The sequence below is a fragment of the Opisthocomus hoazin genome, chromosome 3 (assembly GCF_030867145.1).
Source record: "Opisthocomus hoazin isolate bOpiHoa1 chromosome 3, bOpiHoa1.hap1, whole genome shotgun sequence".
Classification (NCBI taxonomy): domain Eukaryota; kingdom Metazoa; phylum Chordata; class Aves; order Opisthocomiformes; family Opisthocomidae; genus Opisthocomus; species Opisthocomus hoazin.
This window is the reverse complement of record NC_134416.1, coordinates 53,386,444-53,412,711: the sequence shown is the minus strand read 5'-3', so window position 1 is coordinate 53,412,711 and position 26,268 is coordinate 53,386,444. Positions and strand designations below refer to the sequence as shown.

Genomic DNA, 26,268 nt, shown 5'->3' with positions numbered 1-26,268 from the left:
AGGTCTGGTAACTTAAAGTAAACCAAAGGTTGTTGAGAAGAGGAGGGCATGATCTAGTTCAAACATTCCAAACCCACAAAACTCCTTGCAGAACAGAAACAATTTGTTTGGTCGATTCACATGGACATATGAATAACTATTGGTCGACAACTGAGAAACAGGAGCAACAATTTGTGTATGGGTGAATGCATCAAGGTCTACAGTCTCAGTGGAGAGAGCTGCACAAAAGGACACCTGCCACCTCCTCGGACATTTAAAGAACATTACCATTTCTTTCAGCAGACTGACCTTACATTAAGTCTTCTTGGTAGATATACTGATTCAAATTGCCTTTTCTTGAGGCCCAAGTCTGGAAAATTGCATTATTCAGCTGCATGAGATCATATCTGAGGCATGGTCTCACTGGTGGCTTGGGGGAACCTGAAGCCTGTTGACGAGATCAAATAATCATATGTGATCTTCCTTGTGAAAACAGCAGGTTCTGCCTGGTCTGGAATATAACCGGGCTCCTCTGAATTGTATGCTGCTGGGTTCTTTTAATGATTTTTGGCTTGGTTTTATTAGCATTATTTCAGCTTCAGAACTTAAAATTCTAGGATTACTCAATTAAAATCATCTATTAGGTAAGCTGCTTGTCTGTTGGATTGCTTCACTGTGTCAGTCTTTGGCCAAAACACAGATAGGCTCCAATTCCTTGGGTTCTTCAATCACAACAGCATTTGAGAGAACCGCTCAATGGTCTTCCGATAGCAAAGGGCAGAGACTCAGCATCAGTAGCAAGATGCTTTTACAGTCTCACCTGGGTTTCTTTGGAGAAATAAATGGATACTTGTTAGTAGGCATTTTACATATCAAGTCACAAACCAGTTCGGGGGATCTAACAAAAGAATTATGGAAAATGATCCCTGCGAGCTACAAGTCTTTACCTGCTACCATTTAAGGAACACTTTTTTAAAGTACGCTTTCCAATTCCTACTCTGCTGTCCAAGAAGGAGAAAACAGAGAAGCACAAGATGAGATGCTACTGACCCAAAAAGGAGAAGGAAGAGTACACTTGCTCCAAAGCAGAGACTGCTCTACCAGGATAGGTCTCCTTCACGCCAGCAGGTCACAGTGACTCCAGAGCTGCTGGTTTGGCTATCACCCTTTCAGTCTCTCACAGAAAGATGACTCTGGTACCTGGCCCACAGATGAAAGGTTCATTTTAGGCTTCTGGCCCTTAGACTACATGCAATAGGAGTCAGAAGCGTAATGACTTTCATGTCTCAACCTGTTAGATGCTGGAGCCTGCAACCTATGCCTTGACTCATCCCTGGAGCAGTGCTCTTTCAGGCAAGATAATCAAGGCCTTATTTTTCACAGACAATACTTCATATGACAGTAAGCCTCAGGAGGCTTCCACTCACCAAAAGGCATCTATGAGACCCTACCTTAGTTTTGATCTCCTTCACACATGTGATATTGGTAGAAAAAAAAAAAAACACCAAAAAACCATACAAGCAATATTGACCAAAACCTTGAATTAACTAACACTAACAAAGTTAGACTGTAGGTAGAGACTGGCCGTGTCAGGCTCCAAGGAACAGTTTAGGTCCAAATATTACTGGATAATTCGTACCCAGCACTCCCTGGATATATATCTACACACACAGAGGCACACACACACATGCACCCCCCATTGGAAAACAAGGTAAAATCTCACAGGCAAAAAGCAAACTACTACACCACGACTGCCAGCTTACAGCTTCATGCCATTGTCTTGACATCCAAACGAGTTCAGTGATTGCTCTTTTGAAGCTGCTAATGTTAAAAAAAATACCTCAAGTTCTGGAAGTCGCTGGGAATTCCAGGTTCTAACAGCTACACTGGAAATATTCACTCATCAAGAAGTTCAAAAGACATTTACTGTCAGAACTGAAACACAAACACATGTCAGAACGACTTAAAACAGAATTACTGTAACTCAGAATTTGGGTTTACTTTAAATTATGTTTAAAGAGCTTTAAAATGTTTAATTTATTAAACTGACTTTAATACTACAAGCATAGCTTCCACTTTCAAGTGCTACAATGGCTCAACTGAACACAGAATTCTTAAAGCTTAAATTCCACTGTCACCATACACACTTACGAAAGACATTTTAGTGTTTCTTCACTTAAAGGGCTAGTGAATTTGATGTGGAGCATGCATTAATAGCAAACGCCTCTCATACTGCACACACAACAGTTTCGGACACCATCACTATTCCAACTACTGAAAAAACGCTAAGTAATCACAACTCCTAGTAGCTGAACACAAGCAGGTCCTAAAAAAAATTCCCCAAAACAACAGATTTGGTTTTTGAAGAACAGTTCAAGTTTTTCCAGACAGTGCTTCAATGTCTCCTGGCAGAGCTGCACTTTGGTATGCCTTCTACTACTTCCCCTCTGCCTGGCTTTCCTTGAGGAGGTTGTCATAAGAAAGGCCATGTGCCCAGCTCTTTCTCTTTCATATGCCTTTCTTTACTGTTCTCCTCCTCTAGCACTGTCAGCTCCTAGTGTCAGAAGCACTGCTCCAGTCCCACCTTTAAACTATGTAGGCAAGGCTGCAGAGGCAGTAGTACCAGTGAAATCCATATTTAGAACAAAATCACATCCCACGAAGTGTGCCTTGTACCCTTTGGAAAGGCAAGTCAGAGTTGCAGGATCGAGAAACTCGAAAACTTCCCCCTCACACACTGGAAAGACCACGAAGGTGACACCGCCTTCCCTCCAGAGCAGGATCGGGCAGCGAAAGGCAAGGTATAGGCTAATACTGTGGACACAGTCAACACTTGCTAAGTGATAACCAACTCTTAGAATTACGATATCACTACAGTGTTTGTTTGACATCACCACCACATAATATCCACACACACTGTCTTCAATGCACCTCTGTTTTCTTAAAGCTGCACTCATTTAATCTAGTCTACATACAGCACTTGCTCATGCATGCAGAAGTCTTCTAACTGCTTAATATTGGCAAGCAACCAGAGTCACGAATGTTTCATTTAGAAGGTACGTGAGTAAAGAGTCTAATTACTTGAAAAGTCCTAAGATTCTATAAAAAGTATTCAGTTAATGCTGTCCTATATTTTGATATATACAATCTCTCCTTTAACTCAAGTAACATATCCAAGATTACTCATTGACACTACAGGAGAGCAGTTACTGCTCCTAAAGAAACAAAACAAATATCCCAACATCCCTACCTTTAGACTTAAATGCAGTATCTTTACGGTTTTTTGAATGTAATAAACCACAGAACGGGTGCCCTGGCATAAAATCAGAATTCTAGGAGGTAGGAAGTAAGTGCTCTTTACCATCAACTCCATTTTAGTACATGCACACAGGGACTTGCAGCAGTGCCATTTGTCTGAAACAGTGGAGCAGCGAACGAAAAATCAGTCACTAACCTCCTATGAACAAAGAGACCTAATTTAATTTTGAAACAAAAGAAACTAAATTTATCATTCTAAGACAGCCCCAGGACGTCCAAGCATGAAATGAAAGAAAAGGAGTTGCTAAAGACATGCAGAACAAGCTTTTTAAAGTTACCTGGAATCGGGATATTTTGTAAGCGTGGCCAAGCTGCTGGTATACATGTGCCCACCCACATCAATGTGAACTGGTGCGTTGGATTTTGTGAGCTGTGCTGGAGTGGGGATGCCTTGATTGTTCAATGGAGATGCAGGGGATCTAGTGATCAGTGGTCTTGACATATTGGGCCGACTGTCCTGTGAAGAGATAGACCCGGGTTAATGATCTCCTTAAAAACCTCACAGAAACCCACAGTCTCGAGTCAACAGCACTGTCTCATAGTCTCAGCTTATGACTATCTTATTAAAGCACAGACAAATATTTGGCAGTTTTTAAAGTCAATCCAGCTCTAAGAGTTTTAACTGACTATGTTTTAAGTAGGCAAAGTGGGGCAAAATGCAGTGATAAAACCCACAAAGCAGAAATCATGCTCAATAAAACAAGTTCTTCCTGAATACTGCTCGTGACAGACAACCCATACGAAAAGAAAGCTCATTCTTGTATTTAAGAGCTGATAAAGGCGCTGCCAGAAAGAGCTGCAGACAGATAGACCAAGAACAATTACTGTTTTCCTTAATTAAGACGGCCCCAGGTAAACTTGCTGCTCCTTCCCAAGCCCTCCGTCACTGCCGCAGAGTCAGAACAGAAATACAAACCCTCAACTCCTCCATCCTGCACACTCTTCTCTCGAACTCCCAATTCACATAGCACGGAAACAGAAGCAGAAACACCTGGACTAGTCAACTGCTCATGGACTGCAGACCACTGGACATCGACAGCCTTTGAGAAAGACATTTTCCATTTAAAAGTTACGCGTATGGCGACAGATGCCCCTGCGTGCCCCGCATAGGCTGCAGGTCCGAGCGACTTCCCGAGGCAGGCGAGCTCCGGGAGCGGAGCGGGAGCCGATGCTTTGCTGATGAAACCAACTTTTAGTCACAAAGGCAGCGATGTTAACGCCAGCAAAGAGCAGACACAGCCTGCGCGCGGCGGGTGGGGCAGGGCAGGGCAATTTGCTGGAGCCAGTAAGGCAGGCTGCATTCAAAGCCGGGGATTAAAATAGAAATGCATTCGAGAGCCGTTTGGAGACAACCCCGCTTGCGACTGAAGGGAATCTCCGTACGGGGCGGAATCTTATAGGGATGCCTTGAGAACTAAAAGCCCTTGCAAATTACTAAGTTTTACATTTAAAAGGTAAGCAAAGCAGCAAGAAGTCAGATACACTTCATCACAAAACTCTCTTTGTTCTTTCGACACGTCTTTTAGCTGCAAAAGGTAATGGATTCCTTGTAAACATCTCCGGAGAGCCGGGCAGCAAACCTCGCAGAAGGGGAGCACGGCCCTGAGAGAGTTACAGGACATTCAGACTAGCAAGCTCTGCCACCGCCAAAAACATCGTTTCTCCATTTTTCATGGCTGTTAAAAGATTCAAACCATAAAGGCAACACGAGCCAGGTAAATATCTAACTGAAATGATTTACAGGCCAGTGTTGCACAATAAATCCAAGCAATACGTAACAAAAGGCATCTATAAACCACAAGGTACTTAACTAATTTTCTTTCATACACAAAAGCAAGCTCAGGTCAAATCCTGATAAAAACGAAGGGGATGAAGAAAAACATCTAGTTTAGGTATTGGGGGGGAGGGTTGAGTTTTCTTCTGCTTCTTTATAAGCAGAAGTTAATATAAATCTGCAGAAATACCATGCTTAATCACTACAGTTTCCTGAGGAGGTGCCTGCAGCGCAATGAAGACAAGTCCAGACAAAATAAGGTACACACGCTATGCAAAACTAATGTCTGCTATAAATGCTATGTGGTACAACCACCACCCAAGATGCTACTGATCTGCAGTATGATATTTAGTAAAATAATGAAGAAAAAAATTAAAAACAACAACTGGAAATGTGAAAGTAAGGTGGCAAGGAGTGATACAAACCAGGGGAAAAAAAATCAGGCACGCTTTGGATGATCAAAAGGATGAAAGCAGCTGGTGTGAGGAAGGGAACACATTTCAGCGCTTAAAAGCAGAAAAACTGTTTGGGAAAAAAAATAAAATCATCAATGGAGGCTGAGACTAAAACAAAAAACAAATTCCGTAACTTCTATGAGACAGACACCACCACCTCCCTTAGCAGGATCCTCTCTGGCAGAAAAACACAGCCCTGTTGCAATTTAGCACACTGCAGCACCAGCGAGCCTGTAATAGTTTTTCAATTGGACACATTCTCCTGTGTGCCCTGCCTGGGGCTGCTCGGGAGAAAACGAACAGATTTGCAGGGTTAATATTGTAGTTAGGCTGGGACCTCATTCAGCATAGCTGTGATAGCGCTGGCTGCATGGAGCGGTAGAAGAATGTGTAGTATCAACATCACTGCCAGGATGGGAGATCAGGTTGACCGACTATGGGCATTTTACAAGAAAAAAAAAGAAACCAAACCCAAACTCGTAGACAAGGGAACCAGTTTCCAGAAATGAAACATAACCAAGTGGCCACTTACAGTTTACCAGCTAAAACTCCCAAGAAATAAAAATACTTCCAACCTGGTATTCTGTGGTTTACAATAAAACCTTATGCTTTCTTATTACACCTTCCTAATCTTTAACATTCCCCCTTCAAGTCACCTGCATTTACTGTGCCTCAGGAAACAACGCCCATCTGCTCAATGTTTAGATATTAAATACAGTAATGCTAGCCTTGCCCCAGCCTTAGCTCACAAAGCACATTTCCCTGGATAAAACCAGTCCACTAGCGTTTTGAAGACCACTTTGAAATTAGGCAATGGTATTTCTACTGCAGTTGCCCCAGAGATACTAAAGCAGAAATGGGATTCAGAGAACTGGGTGCTTAAAAACCAGTTTCTTTTATGTGGCACAACCCACTTGTACAGCCACAGCAGAGGAGCTCGCCATCCAACGGGTATGGCATTAAGACCACTGACATTTGCCTAACAGATCAAAGTTAAATCACTGTATTGGTTCAGCTACAGAAAGTATGACACAGGGGCAAACAGGCTCTCTGAAGAAATACATGGCTTGCGTTGGATTATTGCAAACATGTAAGTGACCAAGCGTAGGTAGAAAGCGGTTAGAACAAGGCCCTGCTGGTAAATTCAGCTTCCACTAAGCGATTACAAATACAATTCCTTAGAAACAATTACAGAAGGAGAGAAGGGAGTTGTAGAAACTAAATTGAATGGGATCCAGCAAGCTAACGAGAAGAGCTGATGACAAAAAGGAGCAAAAAGCTCTTCAGAAGCCTTCCTTGGTTTGCTTGGTGTCAGGCAGGCAAGACCCGCACCCATGAAGGGTTTATAGCTCAGCCACAGCTGTTCCCACACAGGACATCAGGGGCTGTCATCTGCCTCAAGAACCGCACCAACTTTATTCACAAAGCACAGCTAGAGCCTGCGCGGGCTGGATGGGCAGCGACCTTCCTCACCTGTCAACACTCCGTTTCTCACTTGGTACCTTTTCTTCTCAAACATTTCAGTATTTACTCTACAGAAAAACAAATATGAACAGGAAAGCCAACGCTTTACAATGCTTCCCGTGGACCAAAATACTTGAAATACCCTGTAAAACATTTCATATTAGTACTCAAAAAAATTTTTTTCCCAACAACTTTTCAAAATAACGAGTTCTGATTTCAAATCAGAACAAATTTATTACTGAAACGACATACTCAAAAGTGCTAAAATCTATATGCTAGGCAGGTTAAAGACATTTAGGTCTTGTAAAACATCTGTTTTGGTTCAGCACACAAAAAACACTGCTCTATTAGAGCCGTCCGGGACTCCAGCTCTGAACAGTTTTGGCCTCCTCCACTTTCTTGCGAAGGAGTCTTTCAACCACAAGCAGTTGGTAGGCCCAGGTCTTTTGAGTACATCTGAACCTGCTTCTCATCTTCTGCCGTAGGCAAGCCTTCCAGTAAGATCAACAGAAGCAAAAGCAGCCCTGCCTGAAATCCTCCTCCCTGGGATTTACAGAACTCCTTCAGATCTAGAAGTCTTTCTAACAAAGGGGATTGAGGATCATGGAGGAGAGCTTTCAGATCTCGTCCTCCCTGCCTTTTTCTTCCATACCACCTTCTTGCTAACTCCATTCCAGAATATAGTTAAAGAATAAGCTTTTACGTCTAGGTTGAAAAAACACAGTAGCTCTAGGGCTGAGATGTGCACCCACGCAACTGGTCTACCAAAGAACAACATAGGAACTATGTCAATCTTCTGGTAGCAGGTGGAAGAAATAAGAGGTATCTGAAGAACATGAGTTATTACAACATACTGCTAAGCGTACAAAAATCCAAGAGAGAGAAGGCTTCCTCTTCCCTTCAAAATCACAGAATCACAGAATGGTCGGGGTTGGAAGGGACCTCTGTGGGTCATCTAGTCCAATCCACCTGCCGAAGCAGGGTCACCTACAGCAGGCTGCAGAGGACCTTGTCCAGGTGGGTCTTGAATATCTCCAGAGAAGGAGAATCCACAACCTCTCTGGGCAGCCTGTTCCAGTGCTTCGTCACCCTCAGAGTGAAGAAGTTCTTCCTCATATACATATTCTTCCTCAAAATACTTGCTCACGTTAGACTGCTATGATTAGCAGTGGTTTCAGAAGTGTTATTTACTTTCTGTGGTCTTGAGTAAAGTCATTCCAGTTCCCTTAAGCCAGAAACCCCGACAAAAACCATACCACTACAAGACAACCCGAGCTCACTCACAGGAGGATCGACATTCAAGTACAAAACATCTACTTGACTCACAGGACTGTGCGGATCATTCTGGGTTGCAGGTCAAGGCATTGCTGGCTTGGGTTATTATAGCCAACATATTTGCTGCAAGCCAGCCCAGCTCAAGCAGCAGGTACAGGTGGTACTCCGTATACTGTGGCTCTAGCCTTTGTATCACATTCTAAAATTATTGGATGCTCCCTGTCACAGCCCAAACAGTTATCACTGCTCAGAAACTCAAAGTCACGTATTTCGAACTCTCTTGGATTTTTTTGGGAGGAAATCAGGACAAGCTTGTCTCATCTAGTCTGGACATTAGAAATTATAATATTGCAGTAGTTTATTCTAAAGCATCAAATCTGTCTGTATTCGTTATCTTCTTTTCACAACAGGAAGCCATGAGAGAGATGTTTTTCCTCACAAAAGCTTGGTACCCAGGAACAGCTGGCAACCGCAGTCAGCGCACCGACATCAGCCCCCTCCAGCCAAAAAGTCTCTTCTGAACACACACATCCCACTGTATGGGGAATGAATCCAAACAGCAAACAAACTTCAGAAGCTGGAGACAAATCCCTTTTCCTTCAGTACATAGTAGAAATCATTCAAGTGTCATGGACAGTTATGTGCCCAACTCTGAAATAAACAGCATGCTTATGCTGAGGGGTGCGTGTGGGATATGGGAAAACCCAGTTCAAGTCCCTCATCCAAACCAGGAACATTAGGACTATTCTCAGCTCCTGCACAAATGTCCCCATTTTGAGGATGAACTTTTTCAAAACAAACATTTCATTAAAGCTTAAAAAAAATTAATCATGATCATGTCTCACCACAATGCTTAAACAAGTACCCCCCACACACTTTTTTTCAATTCAGCAAAAACAGTTGCCACAACAAAGAGGCTGGAGAAAGCATTTATTCAACATAAACAATATCAGTACAGTACAAACAGCACTTCTGGAAGCTGTAGCAAGCCAGCAGAGATACAGAGCTACATGTCCAGCAAGCCCAGGTGCTTGTCCTGATGGAAGGGGAAAATCCCACCATGGGCTGATGATGTCCTCACACCAAATTCTCTGGCTATGGCTGCGGTACTCTGCATCCACAGATGACACCGGGTTGTGCTGGCCCCTAGACAGAGCCCTGCAAGGTGGTCAAAGATGACCACGTGCACAACACGGAGTATGCAAGCTGCATTTTGGTCTCCAAAGGTGCACGTGCCATTGCGGTGCCTTCTCTTCACGGTCGCTCTGAAGAGCCCAGAAGCCCAAAAAGGTTGCCCAGATCTTCAGCAGAAAGTCTTTACATGTGAGCACATCTATGCCCTTTCTTCTGCTTTTTCACCCTTACACCAATGACCGGTAGCTCTCTGAGGACTTGGCTGGGTGGTACTGGTGCTACTGGGTCTGCAAAACAAAGAAATAGCGCATCATTTTCCCCAACGAAAATACAGCAATTGCACTGTCATGTTTTGCCTTTTATCCATATAATCCACCTGTTCTTTCCCTCGAAGCTGCGAGCTTTAGGATTGCTGATGGAACACTATGAATTGTGCTTACAAAGCAAAACTCCGAAACAATTGTGTTTGAGTCCTACGTGAGAAACAGGCCCAAAACACTATCAGCTGCAATTCAGTGCCACAGTAAGCCAAAATACCAAGTCCCCGGAGACTCAGCGGTAGTACTAGAATTATTACTTTAGACCTCTAGAGGAAAAGCCTCATTTTAAATCCCGAATACCTGTCAACATGTGACATGAGGTCCAATTATCCTATGCAATACAGTCAAATAGAACGGACAACTTGAGAAGTAGGAAGGTTTTCTTCAGATGCTGAGACACCCAAGCGCAGCAGAAGACCTACTCCTATACCAAGCAGCTGCTCAATCCTCCCACCACAAGTGCCGTGCTTGCAGCACTCAGTATTATTTGTGAAAATACATGCAGCAACGCATTTTAGAACGCCACAAGGCTGCCTCAGAGATAGGACTGAGATACCCAGAGGGGTCCATCATAGCCAGGGTGTAAAGTATAGGCCATCACAAAACAAAACCTTGGCTGAAACCCGTTCCTGGAGGTACCAGGAACCGTGTTATGCTGTCTTCTGTATTCTGCAATAGCCAAATACCGATCAAGCCCACAAGGTGATAATGGACCTCTTGTCACACCAGAGTGGCTATAGCAGTGGTGACTGGAGCACTCACCTGACAGGACAATTTTAACTGCTACATCTTCCTTGTCCCAGAGGCGCTGGCCCCGGGGCGATGCGCCGATCCAGCCCCTCGAGATGGGGGTCCCTTGCTCTACATCCTGCATGCTGGCTGCTCACAGCTTCCTCCTCCTCCTGGAGATGCTGGCGCTGCTGAGCACACACACCCATTCAGTGCTGCAAATGCTGGAGAGATTGCGGTTGAATTTCCAGGGTAAAACAAGCCTTGCTGGGATTTCAGAGCTGACCAGGACCTAGAATAAATTCCACAGGTGCAGAGAACCAAATGCAAGGCAAGGGGCTAGGGAAGCAAGATATTTGTGCTGGATGGAGAGAGCTGCCTACCTGGAGATGCAGGACAGTTAAAAATGCCCTTGGACAAGAGCTTCAAGGTGTTTTGAGAATCCCAGCACCCAGCAGCTGAGTCTGCAGCACAAAACTCACTTCAGCAGAACAGCTCTAACCACACCTTTGTCAGAAACTGGCCACTGGGACCTTAAGAAAAAATCTCTAATTAACTGAAGAAAAAAGATTTAGGGAGAAGGGCAGGAGTCAAATGAGGACCAGTAGGGCAGTCAAGGCGAGTCCAAAACCTGGAGAAGGCCAAGTTTACAGAGACAGGACGTATCTTATCAAGTGCTTATAAACTTCTCTGAAGATACCCCTAAGCCTTGAAACTGCAGACAAAAATTTAACACCTCCCTCGAGATACTCTATAAATTTGTACTCTTTATGGAAGATTAACTCGGCCCCTTGCTTGTTTGGGTAAGCAGTGCTGAGGCCAGCCCAAATGTTTTCATTTATTACATTCAGGCCCTGCAAGCAAAGCTCTGTTCTTCTGCCCTGCCTACCCATTTCTTGCTGTGCACACCCTCTATGCTTTGGTCAAGCAAGTGGTAAATGTGGCTGACACAGGACTTGACTTCAGCCCATGATGCAGTCAGGATCCTTGGCACACATCCAATCCATTGCACTGTTAAAAAAAATTCCACGTATAACTTGCGGGTCCAGCCTAGATTCACTGCCCCCAAACACACACACACTTCCACTAGTCACTTTGGCTTTCATCATGGAAGTAGACAACTTCTATGCTCTTCAGACGCGCTGATTCGATTCTCGCTCAGTAAAAGCGGCCATTTAATTTACAAGCAAAACCGGATTTGAAAGCTGCTCTCAATTACTGCAGAGCACACCACTGTGCACCTGACACTGTATAATCACAGGGTGTTTACCCCAGGATGCAGCAGGCAAAAACATCCCCTAACCATGCCGGAGGACCCAGCGTTTAGATGCAGGAGGACATCAGACCAAAGGTCAATAGACCTGCTGTGCTGCTTCGAACGGCGTCCTATGATAGAGGTGGAGTGGATACCTGGCATTTCAGGCCACTTGCTCCACCAGGAGTTTGTCTGTTCTGCACCGGCTTCTACTGAAACCAGCAATAAAATTGATTTAGGAGTGACCAAAAGGAAACATCACTCCCCAGCCTGAGCCTTCTCTAACTAGACATGCCTTGCTCAAAATATTTCACAAGATATATAACGAAGCACCTCAGTGACCTTCACTCAGCCTTCTTTATTCTCACAGGCAAAAGGGGGGTCTTGCCAGATACTGCAGAAACTATTACAAGCCATTAAGTGCCAAGAGATCCCTCGGTCTCCGCGGAGAAAGACTGCAGTCATTGCAGACGCTTTTTCAACACAACACAAAAAAAGGAAATGCTATTAAAAAGATGAGCAGTCCCTGGGAAAGAGGCTGCCAGGCCTGAAAAGCCTTTAGCAGCCGGGCAGCCCTGCCCACAACACTACAGCTGATACAAAAGTCTTTGCTTCTGCTGCCCCGAGGACAGTTTCATTTACTTTCCTTTAAACCTGGAAAATAGGTCGCTTTTCTTCTCTTACTCTATCAAACCTCAGGTAGCAGAGACAATGTGAATTTACTTGTACTTCACAGGAAAACAAGCACACAAAGGGAGTTTCACCTTCTGGCAAAGGACAGAGAGAACAGACCAGTTCTCCTCCGTTCAAGGCTTCATTCATTCCAGCAAGCAGCATCGATCCAAACACCTTGGACCACTCCATCCCTGCTGTAAGAGGTGTGGCATGCCTGCACCTTTGCAGATAACATACCTAGGCACACCAGGGCTCCATCCAGAGTCTATACCTCCTCCCTGAAAGAGGCAGCTGCCTGGGCAGCTCTCCCCAGACCCTGGGAACAGCCCAGCACAGAGCAGCCAACAGCTCCTGCTGCCTCCACGAGGATCTCCCAGCTCACCTCCTGCACCAGTGAAGACAGGTGTGCAACAGCCACCTCCATCTCATGCACATATGCAGGGTTCGGACCAGGAACACTCATGGGAAGCGATAGGGGAGCTCTGAACACAGGAATCCATCTTCCAGCTGTTCCCACGTGGACGTCTCATAGGTTGAGATAAATTAATAACGTGATTTTTAGTCAGACTACTCATGCAAGTGTCGTTGCCCTTTATCCACTTCTAGCAGGCACGCTGCGCATATTTTGTAAGAGTCTTTACATAAGAAAAGGACAAGAAAAAAAAAAATACTCCCTCCTGGGTTTAGAAGGAAAGAACTTCTGTTTGCCAGAACCATGCTGGTACACTTGAATGCAAAGTTAAACAAGTCCTTGAAGATGGTGTCAAAATTTGAGTGGGAAAGAAACCAACTGGTTACATTCTTCTGGGACAGAGTTTGCAATTTGTCCGATAATCTTCTGGTGAGAAGCAACACCAAAAAACAAGCACTGCTAAAATCTGTCTGTTTTGTTTGCGAGTTAAGATTCTATCAGTAGTACATGAATAAAGATTAACATCTTGAATTGCAGTCATATCTGAAGAATTTAAAGACCCATAAAAATGCAGACTTCAGTGGGATAACTGGAAGATCACCATGAACTGTCAGAATTTGAGAAATAGTTTTTTTTCCTTTAAATTTGACTCTCAAACTGAACAAAAATAAGTCTGTACTGCTTTATTTGAAGTTAATTTACACTCCAGTTTGAATAGCACCTGCCTTTGGGTATGTTCCAGAAGAACGTCTACCTTTCCACAAAGGGAGGCTAACACCCATTGTAAAACTTCCAGAGGCACATTAGATGTCTGTTCCCCCTGCAGCGATTTCACCCTTAGAAGTACAAGGAACGCTGCCAGTTACAGCCTGTGCTGAGGAAACATGAGTTATAATTTTACCCTGGGAAAATTGCTGAACTGGGAGCTTCTGGTGTGGCACAGGTCTTGCCTTCGCAATCCAATGGTTCTTTTGATTCAGAGAGGCTTTGAAAGGGTGGTGATGAAAAACATAGCCTCTCCCTTTGAATCAGCCAGCCACCTGCTTTCCTTTGCACTTTTAAAAATTGGTTTATTAATTTGCCTAGGAGCAGAAAGAGATAATACTGACCCATCCAGAGAAGATGCGTTTTGGGACATATCAACAGAACATGACATTGAACACACAAACAACAAAAAATCCACCTTCAAACTACATGAAGAATTTTATCTCTGGAATCACCTCACTGGACCTAAAAATGCAAGAAAGCCTCCATTAGCTCTTCCTGCCATATGAAGAGGAAAAAGGAAAGGGACAAATTATAAGGATCCAATAAAACCGTGTCTTTGAAATGCTATAACACACAAGAGCTCTAAGTACTCTCCAGATGTTTCTTGCAGCAACCAATAATAAAATATTCTCAGACTGAATCGTAATTTTGAAGACATTGCGTCCACTTAGTAATTACGAGACTAGACAATAAAGCAGACAGATAGCTTCATCTATAACCTAAGTGCAGAAGAAAAGCATAAAAGGACTTTAAAGCCATACATTCATAATTATCTAATTTCCAATGAAGATGTAAACAGAACTGCAATTTCAATGTTTACAATTCAGGCTGGTAAAGAATTAGAAATACAGTGTGAGATTGTAATCTCAAACTATACATCTCTCACTCCAGTTATCAATGTCATGCAACATTATGGGCAAAAAGGACCAGCTTTTAGGAGCCCTGCGTCATCGTTGGGTTTTCCTCCTCTCTGCCATCCACCTCCCCTCCCAGCAAATCTCCGAAGCTGAACTTAGCAAAGCAACAACACTCTCAGAAACTATGCTCTACTGAAACCTCACCAGAGGGACAGACTGCCAAGTGGGAGGACAGCACGAGGAAAGGGTCAAAGCTGAACTTACTGAAAAGACAGGCTTTTTGGAAGTCCTTGGTAAGATGGACTGCAAGAGGGAGCGTTTACTCGGCTCCACCACGATCCCATGCATGTCCAGGGCTGGCTGGGACTTTTTCCTCTTCTCTTGTAACTCCCATTAAAATTATCAGCCTACAGATTTCATAACAAGCAGGAGAATAAAAAAGCCCAAACACTATCATGAGAGAAATCGTATTATCATTAGCTGTTTCAAAACGCATGTGGGTTACTTAACATCTCGGGACAGGCGCTATAACGCCACACAGGTGCTCCCAGCGTGGGGACAGGAAACAGCCTCCTACTAAACATACGTGTACATGGCTGCACGCAGTGACAGGGGCCTCCCCAGAGCTCCCAAGATGGGCTGCGCACGCAGCCTGAACTGAAAACCATCAGTGCCTTAGGTGCTGCCTTACCCCTGCCCAATACTGAAATCTGTCCATTTTTGGATTTTAAATCCCTCAGAGGAGTAGGTATGCTTTCTGGTGGCTGGTAGGACGGTGCTGAAATCCTGACTTCAGCTGAATACAGTCATGATTAAATTCAAAAGGCTCCTGCAACGCTGTAGCGCATGAAGGATTTTAGTTTGGCTTACCCCTTTTTCTGGTGTTTGAGATTTTCTTAGATGCTGAGAAAACATTTCGGGACAAAGGAAGAAAAGGAACGGTAGGCATCTCACTATGGGGGTCACACAGCAATTTCTTTTTGTTAGTGTGAAGGGCAGGATTTGAGGAGACGAGAACACAGGAGTCTGCTCTGGAAGGCAAGAAGAGTGCTTGGCAAGATGACAGCCATATGGCATACGAACAAAGCATATTTTAGATTTGGTTCATTTGATTCCATTATGTGTAAAAGATACTTTAGGATCGAAGGCTAAGAAATACAATTTTGATTATTACTGTTTTCAGACCTGTAGGGATTTCTCCAAGTAGTCATTGTAGCTAGTATGATAAAAACTCCATTTGGCAGCTAATTTTAGCCCACAAGGGTAGATTAACCCCAAATCTATATAACCGTGTGCTATATGCTAACAGACGCCATCATTGCCACCGTCAACCTTATGAAGCAGCAATCCACTATCTAGCTGTAGACAGAATGACCTCTGCTAACCAGCTTAGTGAACTCTTCATTTTATATTAGAAGGCTTTTACTTGACCCAACACCGCAACAGACCATGCACATACCCTTAGAATGCTGGATGAAATCTTATACAATATAAATATCTTTGGATGGCATGCCCTGCTTCTAAGTCTGCATTTGTACTTCTCTGGTCATTTCTTATATGCAAAGCATCAGTGCTTGGCCAATAAAAGGATCCAAAAATGCTTAAAGAAGCAGCCTGTCAATCAACAAGAAATGCCTATCTCACTTTCTCTAGCTATTGGCTTTTACTGCCTCCAACGTACAACACACATTTCAATAAAATTGAAAAGCAAGAAATAAAGACACATTAACAAACTGATAGTATGCATAGCAGTGTTCTGACAGAGAAGCCAACAACAGAGAAGAATCGTATCATTAGATGATTATGAGGGACAGCTCGAAATTAAAAAGGCAACTGGCAGCTTCACCAAGAAAATGAAAGCTAAACAAAATACATAGTTATTTTATGCTTAAAACATACAGAAGTTAAGTGAGACAACCCAGGACACACACTGTCACCTGCCACAGCTGGACCGACTACCATGGGGGAAGCACGCAGGTATGAAATTTCTCTTTTGGTTCTGTATCGGGGCTCTTGGAGAAGCTGGCCCTTGCCAAGGGGCTTGGCTTGGCTAACTTAACTACTGATGAGGCAGAAAGCTTTATGTGAAATCATCCTCATACAAAATAATACTTGGAAATCTTTTGTTGGGATAGGGAGGAAGATTTCACCTAACTATAGCTAAAGAAAACAAACCCACCGAATATCTTGAGTGGTAATAACCCCCACAACCATGCTGACAAGGCAAAACAGATCCAAACTGACAACTCTGAACTACGCCCGGCTTCTGCAATAGAGAAAAAACAACTTTAAAGAAGGATCAAAACTACAACATCTGGAAGTATCTAAAACAAAAAAATCTCTTTAAAAGAACAGTTTGAGTGTCAGGTAGAGAAGACCACCAACCACAGTGAAATAATTTTAAAAATTGCATGCAAAAAACCCAGTACATTCCAATAAAGACCTGAAAAGGGGAAGAAACCATCACAAGAGGAGGAGGTGGCAGGTAAAACAGCAGATAAAGGGACAGTTGCACACGGCAACACATCCTGTGTCTTTCAAAGACCAATTCCAGATAAAGTCTGGGAGATAATGTCTGCAAAGGATTTTATCTGGAACCAGGTAAGTTTGAGGGAAACATCAGAAGACTGCAGCTTGTGCCTTAATTGATGCTTGTCTCCTGTGCAGAGGAGCAGTGCAGCAAACCATCAGCTGCCTCGCCGGCATGGAAGGGAGGAAAGCAGAGAGGCTGAAGCACCACTGTTGCTGCAAGAGGCAAGGAAAGGAAGGCAACAGAAACAAAGCGCGTGTTGGGAGTGGGAGACTGAAGCATCCCCTGTCAGAACAACAAAGCCCTGCAAGAAAAAGAAAAGGGCAGGCAGGAGGAGGCGGCATTTAACTGGTAAGAGTGTGGAGAAGGGTGGTGAAATAAAACCAATAAAAACATTTGACAGGCTTTGGTCTCCCCTCTGGAACAAATACTCAAAAAGCTTGCCTTCAAGAACAGATGAACTGTAATGTCAGAAATAACACAGCATTTGAAACAAACAGGAAAGGTTTCAGGGGTCTTGTGGTGATCATCTAGTAGAGCATAGCAGAAATTAACTTCAGCAACAATTCCTAAATTATGGATTTGTCTCATAGCAGCCATCTTCTGTCCCATTACAGACACATTCGACTGAGCGCTTGATTTCTGCTGACCACCACCCTGGAGTTGAAGAACTGGAGGGGATTAGTGTGGGGAGAGGTTTTTCTGGGGGGAATTTTCTGGTGAGATTGTTTTGCTTTTCAGCAGAAACACTAAATCTCATGATTTCTACCCACACTGCGTTGCACAGCAAACAGAGCTTCAATCCAGAAAACAGCAATGGGTTGAGGGTAATGTGTGCGCCTTCTTCCACATATTTGACAAGCGGTGTGGAATGAGGTGTGGCGCGTGGAATTCGTAACTCCAGCCCTGGCCAGGAACGGTGGCTGGATGCCAACCACACCATAAACGTCCCATCATCTAAACTTCGAGCAAGGTCCTGAAGATCCCAACATTTTCTCATACTGAGGTGTGCCACAGATACAGAAAGGAGTAACATTGTAGTCATGGGGTTTGACAGCCACAGAAGTCTTACCTGCCACACGCTTACTTTAACAAAATCTCTCAACCTATCTCACAGTGACGAAGTGCTCAGCACCGAGTAGCTTCACCAAGAATAACACACTCCTGCCAACCGCAACTTCACTTGACCACAAGCGAGTCTGGAAGTTTCTAGGAGGCTGAAACTACGGAAACTGGTGGAAGGCATCTAGCAATAAGGATGAAGGTTCACCTAGTGGGGGCAAAATGAAGCAAACCAGGAGATGCATTCCTGTGACTACAAAACCCAGAAAAAATTTTAACACGTGGATGAGCTTTAGCAGTAGCATTTACCTTAGAAATGGTTTTAAAAACAAAAAGGGAACTGAAGACGACCACAAACTCCAATACTCACGTGCAAATTGGAATCGATGGTAACAATTGATTTTTATAAAGGGTCTAATGATACAGTGCAAACTAATTCCTCCCATCTGAAGCCTGGCACCGTTTGGTATCTTTAATTCAGAAAAACCCTGAATGCCTTTTTTCTTCCTCTTCTACTTCTGGCTCTTTTGCCATGCTGATGCTTGCTTGCATTACGTCTATTTTGAGCTAAATTAAATAGGAGAAGCAGAGTTTTGATTCAGTAGTAGCAATAAATGGGGTTAGCCTGGCATTGATCTGTGTAAAGGGGCCAAAGCTAGGACTGCCAGAAGCAAAACGTGGTCAGTGAACTCTACAGCACCAAGAGTGACCCCGCAGCTGAATTCCTAGCCCTGATTACAACAGAAAGAGACTTGCTTTCCTGAACAAAGAGTATTTCAGGCAGCAGATTAGCCAGAGAAAGTCTACTTGCAATGGCAGACTGAGGAAATGAACCAAAAATAAGAACCACAGCACACTTCAGATGATTTTAGAAAGCTTCTGAACAGTGCAAACCAAATGCCTTTCCTGCTCTACGTTTCTTATAGCCAACATTAGGTCCAAATGCTGAAAAAACAGCATTTTTCTTTTGCATCTCAATTAAATAGCTTCAGTATCAAGTGTGCAGTAGTAAAGATGAGCCAAAACCACAATAAGGACAGCACACCAGAAAGTTACCTTGCAGACTAAGAACATTTGTTTTACAGCCCTACAGAAAGGGAAATCATGTTTACTATAAGAGGAAAGGCCCCTTTTATAAATCATGCATAAAATTCAGCCAGCAAATTTATAAGGAGAATTTCACAATCCTTCGGAAACATGGATCAAATTCGCTTGCTCTCCGGGTGTTTGTGCTGTTGTGCAATGCAAAACAGGGAGAGCAGAGCAGTAAATCTAGCCTCATGACTATCGAGTTTAATCGCAGTGTATCTACGACGGAGAACAAAGTGCCTCTTATTCCCGCCGCACTGTGATCCCACCGGATCGCGGGCCGAGCAGGGTCGGTTCAGGCCAGCATTTGGAATTGGCCGCTCCGAGGCTGGAGCGAGCCCGCACCTCACTCACGGCAAGGCCTCTTCACACAGTGGGAGCACCCAAGGTGTTGGGTGCTTGCAGACGTCCCTGTCGGCACCTACAACCGCTGCTCCCGTGGGTCCGCTGGCTATTCACAAGTCCTGTGCACAGTAAGCAGCTGCCGAGAAGCGCAGCCCTGCCAAGCGATCCGAGGCTGCTGAGCAGCAATGCTTCCTATCCTTGTTTTTTAATTCGGGATGTTTGGGCAGCACCAGCCTGTCAGTCCACAGCTCACCCTTGCTGGAAGCCCTGAGATGGGCCGGTCACCCCGCAGCATGGCCCCGCTCCTCGTGCTGGCTTCACCACGAGCAGTGGGGATCTCAGCCCCCCGGAGCCGAGAGAGGAAAACAGAATCAATCACTTGTCATCACTACTTTGACTTTCAACCTATTTCTTTTCCGTATTTTACAGTATATGCTCATTAATACGAGCGTTTCCTTAAAAACAAGGATCACAAAATATCAAGCCACATCAAATCCTGATGGAGCCATTAAAATGCTTCAGCCTGTTCTTCCCCCTCAAAGTCCCGTAATGGATTTTTGCCTGCCGCTTTACCAAGTAGCAAGGGCCGAGGTGGTGACCCACAGAGGAAAGGGAGGGTGACTGAAAGAGTCTGTTGGTGCACTGACAGCCTGCAAAAAATTGTCAGAAATTTTCAAGACAGCACCCTGGTTTTTTTAATGCCACTCATTTGGCTTGCCACTCTTATTATGGGTTGATTGCACCCTTCACTGAAGTTTTGTGGTGGCTGCAATGTCAGAGCATGGGACATGCGGTTGTCACAACTGGGAACTTGCCGACTGATTTATGGGAACTTACAAACCCACAAAACCAAAAGATGTTTGTAATTCACTTACATTCTGAATGTTCCTTTCACCTCTCACTGAATAATTCTCAGGCAAGTGAAAGTTTATTTGCAGCTCAAAATTTGGTTTCCCTTCTGTAGAAGGGAGCCTAGGCATCATGTACTTCTGCTACGGAAATCACCCCACAACACCCCCCCTGAACAGTTCGAGGTCAATACACCTACATCGGTAACAGCATCCTGAAATTAAGTTGTCATTTTAACTGTTTAGCGGGCATTGAAACATCTCAAATGGATCAGTTCATTATTTAACAGCGGCAATTACTGTAAATTACACTCTTCACAAGAACAACAGCCTAAGCTTTAAATAGATTATGATACCTGTCTTACCATTCTTATTACATGAGGATAGCTGAGGGCTCCGACTCACCATGGTGCAGCAAACAGCTGTACAGTTTAGGACTGCTCTTTTTTTTACCTCTCCTCTCCCCAAGGCTACCACCCCCGTAGTAGAGCTGGCAAAACAGACCATACGCCCATGCCTCCCGCGTTCCAGTCCACAGACCAAACACCACAACTCGAATTGCTGGTGACGACGACAGCACCCAAAAAATAACAACCCCTTGCCCAAGGTTTGGTGTAGCCGCTGAAGCACAGGCACACGGTGCCTTCTGCTGACTCTGCGAGAGAGCAAAAGCCTTCCAAAAAGGAGGAGGGCAGCAACATCAAGCTAAGATTTGCCCCGGCTTGTCTGCCAGAGGACAAAGTCTTGCATTTTAACCATTTTTGGCACATTCCACATTCGGTATTTTCAGGAGCTTTCTAGGATGTTTACGAAACAACTGCAAGGTAGGCAACTAAATTGATGGCAGCACAACAAACGCCTTCCCGCATTCTTCTCCCGTGCTCTACCGCTGAAATAAATGAAGATGTAGTTTATGTTTCTGTAATTACAGTTTGTTAAAAGAACAGGTTGTTAAGATAACGTAAGGAGTCCGTGAGCCTGCACCTTGCTTTGAATACCACAGCGATGTAGATTTTACCAAATAAAAAGACCGGTCAACGCATTACTCAGAAGGAATCCACGCTCTGATACTGTTCAGCATAAAGCAATTTACCTTTAAACTAGTCACGTTAATCAAACCAATCGATTGGAAATTGTTCTTATGAAAACAATTTTAACGCAGGTGACATTCAGAACACTGTGAAATTTCGATCATTTAATATTAAATACTGAAAGGGTAATATTACCCATTCAGTTTATGACATTTTTGTCCCATACGTCATCTGCTGTTTGCTTTTAATCCTGCATTTCCCCCATTAAATGCTTACAGTATTTATATAGCCTTGTAAAACTCCAGTACAAAAGAATAAGCTACAAGAACTTTTCCCCATACATTACTTACCAACTTAATTATGTAATGTAATGTGAAAGGTTTATGCACACCAGCTGGATCTCATTACAGCTAAGTTTCTGTCTTTTTAAAGTGTACTTTATCTGGAATATGGAAGTCACTAAGAATTTCACTTAAAAATACATTCAGCTGGCATACACACAAGTTTATACCACAGGACACTAACTCCTTAAATACGTTCACAAGTCAAGTTTGTGGACGCTTATCTCTGAAGTTTAAAATGCATCAGCTAAATTTAAATATTTAAATATTTGAAGCCAAGTATGGATTATTAACTGACGCGTCAGCCTATTTCGGTCTTCCCCTCCTAAGCATCAGAGTAACCAGAAAGATGCTACTCCCTGTACAATAAGAAAATTAGAAAGCAAGAAAGGAAAGGAAAAGTACCAAGAGACCACTGGTATCACCTCCCTACTGATCAGTGCTAAGACCAAGAAGTGCACCAGCTCTAGACACCAAGACGCATCTAAAAAGTAGTAGTTTCAGAGCTGTGAAGAATTTAATAGCAAGACCTTCAAAGAGCTTATTAAATACCCAGCTGAACCAAAGCAAACTTGTGGCACACTTTGGTATCACCAATTGAGAGACTCCTGTTCAATCGTGAGGCAAGAACTGTGGTTTAATAAAGGCAGAGAACAAAACCAAGCATAAAAAAAATCATGTGCAGTGATTTTATTTTTGTTGTATATTTGACTGTAATTACTGTTTTAAGTACTTTAATTGCCTGGCATCTCCTCAAGTGCCTTGCCTGTGGGGAGGGGAGGCAGGGCATTTTATAGTTTGTTATTAATGAATAAAGTACAAACAAGTTTACCTTGTCTGTAATCAACATTCCCATCAAAACACTTTGAGAGGAAAATGCAAAGGGGTCCGCTCATCCCACATACCCCAACGTGACTGTGTTAATATCTGCTTTTTTAATGATTAATGTCCTTCTGCCCCAACAGTTAGACCTCAGGAGGGGAGCTGCCAAACATCTTTATAAGACCCACATGAGAAGCATCACCTACTCCCCTATTCCTATCCTCTTCTACAGACATCTGCTCTTGGCCACTGATCTGGGGACGGGGCACGGGGACAGACACCCCTTGGGTCTGGCCCCATATAACCTTTCTTTTGCAGGCATTATAGGCAAGAAAAGGGGGTGTGCACAGAGAGGAAATATATTCTGCTTTTTGCAAGCGAATCTGTAGGGTCGTTTACAATTGCTCTGGAATGACATGCATCCAGCCCCTCTCAGCTGGAAATAATTTTTGCCTGGAGTGGAAATAGAGTGGAGCGAAAGAAGAACGAGTGACAAAAAGAAGCCCATGCAGAATAAAATAAGATATACTCGTCCACCTCATTAAGAAATGATTAGACACAAGAAGCCATCAGTAAAAGTCAGCACAGTTATATGAAGATGACGGTAAAGCCAGGAGGACGGAGACACAAACTGCTATTTTTCTCAATCAGTGAAAAACACTGTGGGTACGAATTTGTCCATTAGCCTTGTTTTTCCACTTAAATTGGAACAGGAATCTGCTACTTTTAGATAACATCACATTCACAGCCCAGCAGCCCATCCAGACAGCAACTGCAGCATCAGCAGAGCAAGCCTTCTCGTGTGGCTATCAGCCAGTCCTGATGGTCAGTTCACCTCTGGGGTGAGGGCAGCTCTTTCCCCCCTCGCCACTCTGGCTGCCAACAGGAGTGACAACTAGTGTCAGTTCTGGTAGACTCCTCCCTTGTGAGGACATTTGTCCACTAGGATCTGACGGAAACCACTAATTTTCACATAAGTCACAAGAAAAATTGCTTTAAGAACAGTTAATGACTTTCCATTGCTACAGATGTGGACTTTCTTCCCCATCCTCTTTTTGGACTAGACTGCTGGTATATCCAGATTAACATCTCTCACTAGCTTTCTTGGTCATGTAGCCTGTCTCCTCCCGATAGCCTTTAATCGGGTGGTACACCATCTCCAACACTGCCATCTCCTAGCTCTTGAAGCACAACTTCTAACTCTCATGGTGGTAACCTGCTGGAACACAGGCGGCACACTTCTCGCTCCACGGAGGCTTTATGTTGTGGTGGCCACTTCTCACGTACTTTTTTCCACAGTCAAACACAAAGTTTTAATTTTCAAGTCACAACAAAACCAGCGTATTTGACAACATCTCCAAAACACAGCATTACTGCTTTTGCAACAGTGCTCAAACATCCCCCTACCATTGCCAAGCAGTAGTTATTACTGATCAGATTAACACCTCTCCTTGAATAAGTTTCTTATAAAGTGCATAACCATGTATCTTGATATAGCTGCATCTATAAAGCATGCAAACAGATGCTGTAAATACTCATCGGAGGTCTCCTATTCATGAAGATTCATAGGCAGAAACCTGACAGAAGCAGGATCTGAAAACAGCCAGTACAGAAGTTTAAAATGTATTTGTGAAAAAAGCGGAGTACAGTATGATGGCAGCTTAACTTCTTCTCTGGAACGGTTGCTGAAAGCTAGCATCCAGCATCTATCACCAGAACGAACAAAAAATTCCTGACTTCTCAGAGCTACGACCCTACATTCGTTTCCTTAGGGGAAAAAAGGTGTTTCCATTAAGCACACCACAGGGTCATTTAAGGTTGTCCTATATAACACAAACTGACGACACAACAAACATACAGGCATTAACATACACAGAACAGACTGGCATACCCAAGCCATTTTGGATGCAGACAGCTATTCACAGAAGTGATTCAACAATCTTAGTATTCCACTCGGAAACTGCAAGTCAGATAAACATGGGAAAAAACCTGACTCCGTCTCCTCTTCTCTAGACCCCGTAGCCCTCCGACGTGCCCTCCCATCACGCAGTGGAGCTGTCTTCTCTCTCTCTCTGTTTGGCATGCAGGTAGGATGAAGCTGTCTTTGAAAGCAGGAACCCACCGGGGTTCTTCTCAGGAATTTTATGAAGCAGCTTAAAGTTTAATGGAGTAGATGACTAGTTTATACAGCACTTTGATAAAAACCATCTTTTCCCAACTTCCTCACTGAGTTTTAATAAGATGTGAATAGAAATTGATCTGGACACTTTAGTTTACAAGGAGTATTTCAAGTAGCTTGAGGAAACTAGTTTATTGTCCATTAGACATAACAAACAAACACAATGCTTACAGGCCATTTTACCACAGCACTGACAGTGGATTCTTTTGGGATACATACCCAAGAACCAATGCTTACTCTGACACAAAATTCTATAGGAAGCCACTGGTTAAATGTCACATTTTTTAAGATTAAGGGAAAAAAAATCTTTAAATTTTAGTGGCCATAAGAGGCAAGAATATAATGTACTTAGTTTACGTCATACTCATTTTCTTTTAACCAGCTTGACAGTTGAAGAAAACCTAGACTCTTCCCCCATCCTCCTTTTCACTGTTCTTTTACATTTTGCTCTAGCATTTCTTTAAAAGTAGAAAGACCTCTGGGTCTATCTATTCCTTGATCAAATCTTGCTTCAATGCCTACTACATTTGTTGTTTAATGTCAGGAGAAAAGGATTTTTTTTAATCCTAATTTCTTCTTTCGGTTTTAGTCCCTCTTGAAGCATAAGTATTATTTACCACTCCTTGAATCCATCAAACTAATCCAGCAGAAGCACACTGGTATACAGCAATTAATCTAGTTTCCAAACTGATGTGCTGCAACAAGATAGTTGGTAACGTTTTTTCACCCTGCTTTCCCTCTCCTCCTTATTTTTCCATTTCAATTTTTTTCCAGATCTTTCTTTTCTCACAAAATTCTTATGCTCTGCCTTCAAAATTCTGCTACTAACACGGTTATTTAACCCCCTCTCCCTGACCTCCAGATAGGTCGATAAGCTCATCTCTGCCCTCCTCCCCTCCTAAAAATCTAGCCCCTTCAGATACAGGAGGTAGCAGCTATGTCAGGCCACTATCATTAATGTTAAAGAGAATAAAAGTTTTTCAGACTGGGGCTTGTTTTGGAGCTTTTCAGTTTTATAAAGAATTGCGGGGGGAAGACATTTTAGTTTTTGCCAATGGTATCAGTTTCCTTTTCCAGAGGAAAGCCCGAGGAGACCCGCGGAGCCCGGAGCGGCAGGCTGTTGGCAGCGGCGCCCAGCATCCCTGCGGCGTGCCTGCATGCCGGAGCCCGAGCTGGCTGGCCGCAGGAAGGACGAGGCCACCGAGGGCTCGGCCACCCCACACGCCCAGCAAGGGCCCGCTGCCGTGAGGGCTGGGGTAGGCGTTGCGGCTCCATCGCTGGAAATCGTCACAGAGGAATGCCAGAAAATCACCACACCTGAGCATTCTACAGCTACCAACATCTGTAAGTTCGCAACCCTGTAGCAAGAAAAAGTGTCCAGTGGAATCAGTCCAGTGCTTTACAGAAATAGAAATGCTTTAAGAAGTTAGAATAATCAACTAAGTTAACAAGCACAGAAGGGGAGGGGGTGCTTTGCCTTTTAGCAAAAATTTGGACATTGGCCTCGTGAAATCTAAAAAAAAAAAATAAACTAGTTATCAGCTATTATATCTTTTCCAGGAAAGACACAGATTTGACCTGATGCTTTGCTGTCTCTCAACGATTA

At 43.6% G+C, this 26,268-nt stretch overlaps 1 protein-coding gene across 5 annotated transcripts in view; it reads right to left on the bottom strand.

Moving 5' to 3' along the window:
• The window catches only part of KCTD1 (potassium channel tetramerization domain containing 1), a 102,965-nt gene that overhangs the window by 31,834 nt on the left and 44,863 nt on the right, over positions 1 to 26,268 (bottom strand). For all 5 annotated transcript variants that reach the window (XM_075416287.1, XM_075416288.1, XM_075416286.1 and 2 more), the window contains exon 2: positions 3,576 to 3,754. In XM_075416287.1, the coding sequence (XP_075272402.1) occupies positions 3,576 to 3,739 (164 nt within the window). In that variant the 5' untranslated portion in view covers positions 3,740 to 3,754. The remainder of the gene's footprint in view (positions 1 to 3,575; positions 3,755 to 26,268) is intronic.